The 12,215-nt window shown below is 37.7% G+C and overlaps 1 protein-coding gene across 1 annotated transcript in view; it reads right to left on the bottom strand.

Annotated features, from left to right (window-relative positions):
- Positions 1–557: 557 nt before the first annotated feature.
- Positions 558–12,215, bottom strand: part of LOC110458810 (serine/threonine-protein kinase 17B-like) — a 34,431-nt gene continuing 22,773 nt past the window's right edge. Inside the window, exons 4-7 of the mRNA XM_021510728.1 lie at positions 7,623–7,749; positions 3,359–3,407; positions 2,498–2,677; positions 558–2,055 (exon numbers count right to left, since the gene is read on the bottom strand). Coding sequence (XP_021366403.1) covers positions 1,407–2,055; positions 2,498–2,677; positions 3,359–3,407; positions 7,623–7,749 — 1,005 coding nt within the window. The 3' untranslated portion in view covers positions 558–1,406. The remainder of the gene's footprint in view (positions 2,056–2,497; positions 2,678–3,358; positions 3,408–7,622; positions 7,750–12,215) is intronic.

Raw genomic sequence — 12,215 nt, 5'->3', positions numbered from 1 at the left:
TTGTCCTGATCTACAGACTCTAGTTAGTCCTGATCTACAGACTCTAGTTAGTCCTGATCTACAGGCTCTAGTTAGTCCTGATCTACAGACTTTAGTTAGTCCTGATCTACAGACTCCAGTTTGTCCTGATCTACAGACTCTAGTTAGTCCTGATCTAGACTCTAGTTAATCCTGATCTACAGACTCTAGTTCGACCTGATCTACAGACTCTAGTTAGTCCTGATCTAGACTCTAGTTAATCCTGATCTACAGACTCTAGTTAGTCCTGATGTACAGACTCTAGTTAATCCTGATCTACAGACTCTAGTTAGACCTGATCTACAGACTCTAGTTAGTCCTGATCTACAGATTCTAGTTAGTCCTGATCTACAGACTCATTTTCTAACCAGAGATGCCAACAAATAGTTCAATGAAATACTGCTCACTTGACATTTAAACCTGTTTACAAAATCAGTAAGTGTACTGGTACTGTAGCTGCTTGTTATCAATAAACTTGGAACCTGACATGAAAACACAAACCCATACTAGCCATAACTTCTTACTTTGAAGGAAGACTCCTGATCAGCTGATTTCCCATATCATTTTACAAACTTGAATTCAATTAATGTATATTTGTTGCATAAAACACTTGAATAGTAAATGGAAAGACACCAACAATTAGGCCAAATAAAACCTAGTCCTTAGTTTCTCAGCCACACATATTTATATCCTTGTATTACAGAGTTTATTGCCAAATTATTAATTTTTTAAATGCCCAGTGGAATGAAGTATCCAGTGTCTGCCTTATTATATATTTGAGAAATACAATACGTAGTGGTATTAAGTTTTCAAATGAGTTACATGAGAAATTAAAAATTAAATCTAATTTGGCCATAAGCTAGCTAGCGCTGTATACATTTATAAGTTATCCAGCCAAACATGAAGTCTCTGATATGTACAATTATCATCACTGATATGATGCATGTAAAATTAGCATTAAATACATTATAGTTATTTAAAAGCGAGCAAGCTCAAGCTGTTTCATGTTATAAATAGTTTCTTCATTTCTTCAAAATGAATGATTGAACAGTTTGTAACTGTTTCAATTTATTCTACCTTTACCTTTATAAATGAATGAAATGGTGAGAACAATTGATATTTTGCAGCAATTATAGAAAAAATAGTTTCATATTAATTAGTATGATATATAAATAACTAGAAAATAACAAATCCAGGAGTTACCTCCCTTGCATTACTAAACTGATTTGCTACTAATTCATATATTGGCATGTTATTATCATGGTAACATTTTGACACTATAACTGGCATTGAGTGAGTGTAATATTTGCTAAAGCTGTAACTAAGACATTTATCAACTATAACTTTAGATATGTATTGGTAGTACCCTGGACGACTACAACCGGGTATCATATATGTGTCGGGGGCCCCCCCTTGTTACTGTTGACATCCTGCTGAGCTGAAGATTGGCACTCTGGTGAACAACACACAACGTGAACTTTCTTTGTGTCATCAAAGTCTGAATCGTCCTTTGTTCGGCCATCGTCTGTAGAATTGCACTTGTACATACGATTTGTAGAAATGATCTCTAAGTGAGTCCTGTACACCTTATCACTTCCCTCCGTTCTAGTACTTTCTTTTTCACACACTTCACTTTGGTTTTTACCACTATGACTGAGGTTTGTAGTTTGCTGAGCACCACTTTTAAGTCTGTTCTCTATATCATCCTCATTGTCCTTTTCATCCTCGCTCTTCATCGTTGAGTCATTGTCCTTTTCATCCTCGCTCTTCATCGTTGAGTCATTGTCCTTTTCATCCTCGCTCTTCATCATTGAGTCATTGTCTTTCTCATCCTCACTCTTCATTGCAGAGTCGCTAAAGCTCACAGAGTCACTACAACTTTCGTTGAGTAGAGACTCACAGGAGCCTGCAGAGTCCTTCTGAGTTTCCAGATGACTTCCCATGGCGCTGTCAGCCACTGGAGCGATCTGCTGGTCCAGCAAGTCAGCACTTTTTAACCAGGAGTGTTCTAAACACTGTTTAGCTGTTAATCTCTCACTGTCAACAAAACAATCAGTAGGTCAATCAGTAACAAAGATCAAAATCAGAGATGATGTCACTAGGGTGATAAAAAAAATCTATAAAAAGAACGAAACTTTGACCTCTTGGCATCTTGAAAGGGAAACTCATCTAAAGCATTCTTACACTTTACCGTTGTATTTTGTTTCATTAATTTCCATTCAGAAATGATGATGTTGTTAGAGTAACAATTTGTTTTTATAAATAATAGCAGTACCTTCCATTTTGCCAGTAACACTTAATATTACTGGAAAAAACATGTACTTTTAAATAACCTTTTAACTTAATGGTTCCACATCTCAATGGAAACCATTACTATGAGAGCTTAGGTGTTGTAAAATGGCAAATTCTCAAGAACAAACACAACTCTCTGTAGGAGTTATCTGCCTCTACTCTTAAGTAGCCTCCCCTGTCCACTAACCTTGGTTCCTTGACCAGTAGGAGTCTGATGAAGTCCTGGGCTCCAGGTGAGATGTGGGAGAACAGATTGTCAGGGAAGTCCAGGTTTACCTGAGATATGTTGAGAAACGTCTCATTCTGGGTCTTACCACTGAAGGGGGAGCAGGCTGTCAGCATCACATATGTCAGCACTCCTAGGCTCCTAAATAAATAGCATCACATAAATAGGCATCATCATCAATACAGGTGTAATTACAGATATAGATGTCATCAAAATACAGGTGTAATTACAGATATAGATGTCATCAAAATACAGTATAATTACAGATATAGATGTCATCAAAATACAGGTGTAATTACAGATATAGATGTCATCAAAATACAGGTGTAAAATTTCATCACGATTAGTATTACAGGTGTTACAATTGTCATCATAATTTGTTTTCGCCTTTTTAATCCTTAATGAATCATTGACTGAAACTAGAACAATGTCTGAGAATTTTTTCTTACTCAAAATCTAAATAGTTCATCTATTGATAGTTACTTTCAGTTTGACGTTAAAGTCATTTGACTCGCAATGTTTAAATGTAACATTGTTTCATCTGAATATGAATGAAAATGAGGAAGGCAGAAAAATAAGCTTTTTCTATTTGAAGTAACAGTGATTTTAACCTTTGTGCAAGGATCTGTAAATAAATGTGAACTCTCTTGTAGTATTGGATACTTTATGAAGTTTCATCCTAATCCCTGTTGCAGAGTTTTGAGTAATGGCGACTGGACAGACAGGGTAACATGGGCAATGTTACCTCCAAACTCCACGTCAGTGTATAGAAAACACTGATTTTGTTTTTGTTTTACAAATTAACACACAAGCTGTACTCACCACATGTCGGTGTAGAGACCAAGGGGGTCATAACTCAAAACTTCGGGTGCTGAAACAACACAAGGTAATGTAAGTACATGTACCAAACAACACAGCAAGTGTACCAAACAACACAAGGTAATGTTAGTACATGTACCAGACAACACAGCAAGGTAATGTAAGTACATGTACCAGACAACACAATGTAATGTTAGTACATGTACCAGACAACACAAGGTAATGTAAGTACATGTACCAGACAACACAGCAAGGTAATGTAAGTACATGTACCAGACAACACAGCAATGTAATGTAAGTACATGTACCAGACAACACAAGGTAATGTTAGTACATGTACCAGACAACACAAGGTAATGTAAGTACATGTACCAGACAACACAGCAAGGTAATGTAAGTACATGTACCAGACAACACAGCAAGGTAATGTAAGTACATGTACCAGACAACACAGCAAGGTAATGTAAGTACATGTACCAGACAACACAGCAAGGTAATGTAAGTACATGTACCAGACAACACAGCAAGGTAATGTAAGTACATGTACCAGACAACACAGCAAGGTAATGTAAGTACATGTACCAGACAACACAGCAAGGTAATGTAAGTACATGTACCAGACAACACAACAAGGTAATGTAAGTACATGTACCAGACAACACAGCAAGGTAATGTAAGTACATGTACCAGACAACACAGCAAGGTAATGTAAGTACATGTACCAGACAACACAGCAAGGTAATGTAAGTACATTTACCAGACAACACAAGGTATTGTAAGTACATGTACCAGACAACACAGCAAGGTAATGTAAGTACATGTACCAGACAACACAGCACGGTAATGTAAGTACATATACCAGACAACACAAGGTATTGTAAGTACATGTACCAGTACATGTACCAGACAACACAGCAAGGGAATGTAAGTACATGTACCAGACAACACAGCAAGGTAATTTAAGTACATGTACCAGACAACACAGCAATGTAATGTAAGTACATGTACCAAACAACATAAGGTAATGTTAGTACATGTACCAGACAACACAAGGTAATGCAAGTACATGTACCAGACAACACAGCAAGGTTAATGTAAGTACATGTACCTGACAACACAGCAAGGTAATGTAAGTACATATACCAGACAACACAGCAAGGTAATGTAAGTACATGTACCAGACAACACAGCAAGGTAATGTAAGTACATGTACCAGACAACACAAGGTATTGTAAGTACATGTACCAGACAACACAGCAATGTAATGTAACTACATGTACCAGACAACACAGCAAGGTAATGTAAATACATGTACCAGACAACACAAGGTAATGTAAGTACATGTACCAGACAACATAAGGTAATGTAAGTACATGTACCGACAACACAAGGTATTGTAAGTACATGTACCAGACAACACAGCAAGGTAATGTAAATACATGTACCAGACAACACAAGGTCATGTAAGTACATTTACCAAACAACACAGCAATGTAATGTAAGTACATGTACCAGACAACACAGCAAGGTAATGTAAATACATGTACCAGACAACACAAGGTAATGTAAGTACATTTACCAAACAACACAGCAATGTAATGTAAGTACATGTACCAGACAACACAAGGTAATGCAGGTACATGTACCAAACAACACAGCAAGGTAATGTAAATACATGTACCAGACAACACAAGGTAATGTAAGTACATTTACCAAACAACACAGCAATGTAATGTAAGTACATGTACCAGACAACACAAGGTAATGCAGGTACATGTACCAAACAACACAGCAAGGTAATGTAAATACATGTACCAGACAACACAAGGTAATGTAAGTACATTTACCAAACAACACAGCAATGTAATGTAAGTACATGTACCAGACAACACAAGGTAATGCAGGTACATGTACCAAACAACACAGCAAGGTAATGTAAATACATGTACCAGACAACACAAGGTAATGTAAGTACATTTACCAGACAACACAAGGTAATGTAAGTACATTTACCAAACAACACAGCAATGTAATGTAAGTACATGTACCAGACAACACAGCAATGTAATGTAAGTACATGTACCAAACAACACAGCAAGGTAATGTAAGTACATGTACCAGACAACACAGCAAGGTAATGTAAGTACATGTACAAGATGTAATATGACGTCATGTCAACAATGCATCAATGTCATGACAATCCCATCACAAATAATAGTATGACGTCATGTGAACAATACATAAATGTCATGCCAGCACATCATCACAAATAATAGTTTAACTTATGTGAACAATGCATCAATGTCATGACAATCCCATCACAAATAATAGTATGACGTCATGTGAACAATGCATCAATGTCATGACAATACCATCACAAATAATAATAATATGACGTCATGTCAACAATGCATCAATGTCATGACAGCACATTATCACAAATAATAGTTTAACTTATGTGAACAATGCATCAATGTCATGACAATCCCATCACAAATAAAAGTATGATGTCATGTGAACAATGCATTAATACCATGACAACCATATCACAAATAATAGTATGACGTCATGTGAACAATGCATCAATGTCATGACAGCAATACTGTAATACCACGTCCACAAAGTAATATAACGATAGGGGCAACAGGGTAAGTGTAAAAATAATCATCCCCCCACAGGAGTGACAGGGGGAATCTCAACCCCATAGGGGTGACGGGGGGAATCACAACCCTACAGGAGTAACAGGGGGAATCTCAACTCTACAGGAGTGACAGGGGGAATCTCAACTCTACAGGAGTGACGGAGGGAATCTCAACCCTACAGGAGTGACAGGGGGAATCTCAACCCTACAGGAGTGACAGGGGGAATCTCAACCCTACAGGAGTGCCAGGGGGAATCTCAACCCCAGAGGAGTGACAGGGGGAATCTTAACCCTACAGGGGGAATCTCAACCCTACAGGAGTGACAGAGGGAATCTCAACCCTACAGGAGTGACAGTGGGAATCTCAACCCTACAGGAGTGACAGTGGGAATCTTAACCCTACAGGAGTGACAGTGGGAATCTCAACCCTACAGGAGTGACAGGGGGAATCTCAACCCTACAGGAGTGACAGGAGGAATCTCAACCCCACAGGAGTGACAGGAGGAATCTCAACCCCACAGGAGTGACAGGGGGAATCTCAACCCCGCAGGAGTGACGGGGGGAATCTCAACCCTACAGGAGTGACAGGGGGAATCTCAACCCCGCAGGAGTGACAGGGGGAATCTCAACCCTACAGGAGTGACAGGGGGAATCTCAACCCTACAGGAGTGACAGGGGGAATCTCAACCCTACAGGAGTGACAGGGGGAATCTCAACCCTACAGGAGTGACAGGGGGAATCTCAACCCTACAGGAGTGACAGGGGGAATCTCAACCCTACAGGAGTGACAGGGGGAATCTCAACCCTACAGGAGTGACAGGGGGAATCTCAACCCTACAGGAGTGACAGGGGGAATCTCAACCCTACAGGAGTGACAGGGGGAATCTCAACCCTACAGGAGTGACAGGAGGAATCTCAACCCCACAGGAGTGACAGGGGGAATCTCAACCCCACAGGAGTGACAGGGGGAATCTCAACCCTACAGGAGTGACAGGGGGAATCTCAACCCCACAGGAGTGACAGGAGGAATCTCAACCCCACAGGAGTGACAGGGGGAATCTCAACCCTACAGGAGTGACAGGAGGAATCTCAACCCCACAGGAGTGACAGGAGGAATCTCAATCCTACAGGAGTGACAGGGGGAATCTCAACCCTACAGGAGTGACAGGGGGAATCTCAACCCTACAGGAGTGACAGGGGGAATCTCAACCCTACAGGAGTGACAGGGGGAATCTCAACCTCAAAGGAGTAACAGGGGGAATCTCAACCCTACAGGAGTGACAGGGGGAATCTCAACCTCAAAGGAGTAACAGGGGGAATCTCAACCCTACAGGAGTGACAGGGGGAATCTCAACCTCAAAGGAGTAACAGGGGGAATCTCAACCCTACAGGAGTGACAGGGGGAATCTCAACCTCAAAGGAGTAACAGGGGGAATCTCAACCCTACAGGAGTGACAGGGGGAATCTCAACCCTACAGAGTAACACTCTGGAGTACCAAACACACTGCAAGGCTCATCATATATTTGTCAACTTAAGAACCCCCAAACCTACTCGGATTCCCCTATCTGACCCCGAAGGCATTGAAAGACTCTATAATGTTACTTAGTCAACCTTTTGTTACCTACCAACATAGTCGGGTGTCCCGATAATGTCGCGTATATCCTCGCCAGTGTTGACGAGGCAGGCAAAACCGAGGTCACACAGCTTAATGGTTCCGTGCGGGAAGGGCTTGGTCAACAGGATGTTTTGGGGCTGCAAACACACATATCGTACTAATGATAATAGATGTGAGGAACACGCATATCGTACTGATAACAGATGTGAGGAACACACATATCGTACTAATGATAACAGATGTGAGGAACACACATATTGTACTAATGATAACAGATTTGAGGAACACACATATCGTACTAATGATAACAGATGTGAGGAACACACATATCGTACTAATGATAACAGATTTGAAGAACACACATATCGTACTAATAATAACAGATCTGAGGAACACATATCGTACTAATGATAACAGATTTAAGGTACTAATGATAACAGATTTGAGGAACACACATATCGTACTAATGATAACAGATTTGAGGAACACAAATATCGTACTGATAATAACAGATTTGAGGAACACACATATCGTACTAATGATAACAGATTTGAAGAACACACATATCGTACTAATAATAACAGATCTGAGGAACACATATCGTACTAATGATAACAGATTTAATGTACTAATGATAACAGATTTGAGGAACACACATATCGTACTGATAATAACAGATTTGAGGAACACACATATCGTACTAATGATAACAGATGTGAGGAACACATATCGTACTGATGATAACAGATTTGAGGAACACACATATCGTACTAATGATAACAGATGTGAGGAACACACATATCGTACTGATGATAACAGATGTGAGGAACACACATATCGTACTGATGATAATAGATTTAAGGGTACTAATGATAACAGATTTGAGGAACACACATATCGTACTATTGATAACAGATGTGAGGAACACACATAACGTACTGATGATAACAGATGTGAGGAACACACATATCGTACTAATGATAACAGATGTGAGGAACACATATCGTACTGATGATAACAGATTTGAGGAACACACATATCGTACTCATGATAACAGATTTAAGGTACTAATGATAACAGATGTGAGGAACACACATATTGTACTATTGATAACAGATGTGAGGAACACACATATCGTACTAATGACAACAGATGTGAGGAACACACATAACGTACTGATGATAACAGATGTGAGGAACACGCATATTGTACTATTGATAACAGATGTAAGGAACACACATATCGTACTAATTATAACAGATCTGAGGAACACATATCGTACTGATGATAACAGATTTGAGGAACACACATATCGTACTAATGATAACAGATCTGAGGAACACACATATCATACTGATGATAACAGATCTGAGGAACACATATCGTACTGATGATAACAGATCTGAGGAACACACATATCGTACTGATGATAACAGATCTGAGGAACACACATATCGTACTAATTATAACAGATCTGAGGAACACACATATCGTACTGATGATAACAGATCTGAGGAACACACATATCGTACTAATGATAACCGATTTAAGGTACTAATGATAACAGATTTGAGGAAAACACATATCGTACTATTGATAACAGATGTGAGGAACACACATATCGTACTGATGATAACAGATCTGAGGAACAAACATATCGTACTGATGATAACAGATTTGAGCAACACACATATCGTACTAATGATAACAGATCTGAGGAACACACATATCGTACTGATGATAACAGATTTAAGGTACTAATGATAACAGATTTGAGGAACATACAAATGAAACTGTTGTGTTATATAACTACTTGTTACAGTGACTGTAGGTGTGACTTTTTAATGAAAGGGGATTAGCAGACAAAACAGTGTTTTAAAACTGCAGTTGATCTTACAAAGACGCCCTCCTTAATTTCTAAAGAATAAATCAAAAGATTAAATCGTAAAACTTGCACGTCTTCTGTTTCAGATTTTATGATTTCTGGAGGATGTTTTCTTAGCTAGACAACTTCTGCCACTTAAATGGGTCTGTTTTAGAGAATATTGACCAAAACATCAGCTGTTATACAACCTAATCTGATAATTAGAGTCTAATGCAATCTTTTAAAATGATATACTGCCTTATTGATGAGGAATTAAACCAGGGAGTTATTCAGTATGTTGTTGATAAAGGCGACATATCCGCCATTTACTTCCATCCAGCATCATTTTTACATCAAACACTGCAAATGATTGATATTACGATTTCTGATGGTTAAACAAATATTGTGTCGGAATAGTGTTAAATAACTCAGCCTTTATTTCTGTAATTTTGTGTCACTCAACTTGAATTATCAGAGAGGTTAGCTACATATCAAATGTATCATGTTTTACTTTTTTTCCACATTGTCATATTTCTTCCCACTTAATATTTATGTGACTACTACTTTTTCAAAACAATCAAAAAGCTAAACTGCCACGCATCTACTTCTAATCGTTTGTCAATGTTCATATTTGCTACTCTTCCCCAAGATAAGAACACAAAAATGTCTAATGCTTTATCAAAGCTCCTTGATATCACAGCTATGTTCTGCAGTGTTTTAATTTCCATGCCAATATTAAGTAAATGGATATTTTTTCCGCTTGTCAAGACTGCTGTATACATAAATCAAGGGAACTTCCTTATGAAAATCATTGGTCAAATATCACGGAAATTCACTTCCTCAAATTAAGATATCAAATGTCAAAAAAAAATATCCCTGAACTGTATTATTTGAAATATGATTATATAGATGACATAAAACAAGATACCCATGGCTCGGGTCTAGCCCTAACCCTTAACAGCCATGCATCCAACTTCAAGGAATTATTTAACTGGATCATGCTGCAATAACGAAAATAAATAAACAAAATTGAATCAGATTTCATCCTGGATCATTGATTAATCAAATACTTTATACAGGGAAACGTTCGCCCTATCAAACTTTTGTCCTTTGCCAATAAAATCAATATTCAGCCCGTGTCAACCTTGCCCTTCACATTTAGTTACTATGGTTATTCCGTGTTTACTAATATTTACTGTTAGATAATTCACCCTCATTATGGATTGTGAAAATAGGCAAAATTAAACTGTGATGAAAAATTCCCAGTTAGACGAACGCATGGCCAAACAAAACCTCCCATCATACCTTAACATATTTATTTCCCTGTCCAAGGATTGCTTCATGATAAATCTGTTTTTTTTTAAATTTAATCAGTCGTTCAAGGCAATTACACTTTTAAAAGAATAAAAACAACAAAATTTGAATTCTAAATGTGTGTATTTAAGATTGCCACCACCATGAACTTTGTATTGAACATCACTTAGCGAGTGAGCATCGTCCAGGGGCTATCCAATAATCCTTCTCCATGTAGTAGCATTTAAGAAGAAGTTTGAAATATAAATTGTTGATAGTAAAACAAAGTATTGTTCAGCCTAATTCAAGATGGCTACCATAGCCACAATTTGGAAGTTTGCATCAATCTGAAGTACAATAGCTATAGATAATCCTGACGATTTTGGCCGTATGAGCTAATATTTACTGACCAAATAGCTATAGATCATCCTGATGATTTTGGCCGTATGAGCTAATATTTACTGACCAAATAGCTATAGATCATCCTGACGATTTTGGCCGTATGAGCTAATATTTACTGACCAAATAGCTATAGGTCATCCTGACGATTTTGGCTGTATGAGCTAATATTTACTGACCAAATAGCTATAGCTATAGATCATCCTGACGATTTTGGCTGTATGAGCTAATATTTACTGACCTGATAGCTATAGGTCATCCTGACGATTTTGGCCGTATGAGCTAATATTTACTGACCAAATAGCTATAGATCATCCTGACGATTTGGGTCATTTGAGCTAATATTTACTGACCAAATAGCTTACATAAATCAAACTCTGACAATATAGTTTACCGACCATTTATATAACTTTGTACACATATAATTTACACTGAAGTACAGCATGAATTGAGTGGAAACATCATGAAAACAGGAAGTTGGCAAAAGTTTACCTGGAAACATAGCTTAAGCATCTCTTTCAAGGAAATTGAATCTTAGTGAATGTGAGTGTAAGATTTCAGTGGCTGCTTTGATATCGTTCCCTGTGAACCTTAGATTAACATTCATTTTTGGAGGAAGAAACTCTCACCCTATCTCATTTCATTTGATCAGTTTACGACACAAAATGACGCAGGTTTTAATTCTAAAATTTGACTTTTAAATGTTACCACATCCTATTACATATCAAAATCACAAAGAAATCACAAAATTCAGAGATTTTTCTAAAACAGGACCCAAAGATATCAAGGATCATTTTATTGGTTTGAGTCGCCATTGTCTGTAGGTCATTTAATGGAGTGGTATTTTTTTCGTAATTTTTTAGAACACTAAATTAATTAATTAATTAAAGAAACTAGATTAATCTGTTCTATTTAACAAGCATTATTCAGGGCTTTCAGATTCTGCAATTCTAAATGATGCATAAGATTTCTTCACAATTAAGAAATTTAGAAGTTTTAATACATGTGTTTTCAAACCAAAAAGTCAAATGACATTTTTTTTTTTTT

This window comes from Mizuhopecten yessoensis, unplaced genomic scaffold, assembly GCF_002113885.1.
Source record: "Mizuhopecten yessoensis strain PY_sf001 unplaced genomic scaffold, ASM211388v2 scaffold9833, whole genome shotgun sequence".
Classification (NCBI taxonomy): Eukaryota; Metazoa; Mollusca; class Bivalvia; order Pectinida; family Pectinidae; genus Mizuhopecten; species Mizuhopecten yessoensis.
Note: the sequence above shows the minus strand (reverse complement) of the source record. Positions and strands in the feature narration are given on the sequence as shown.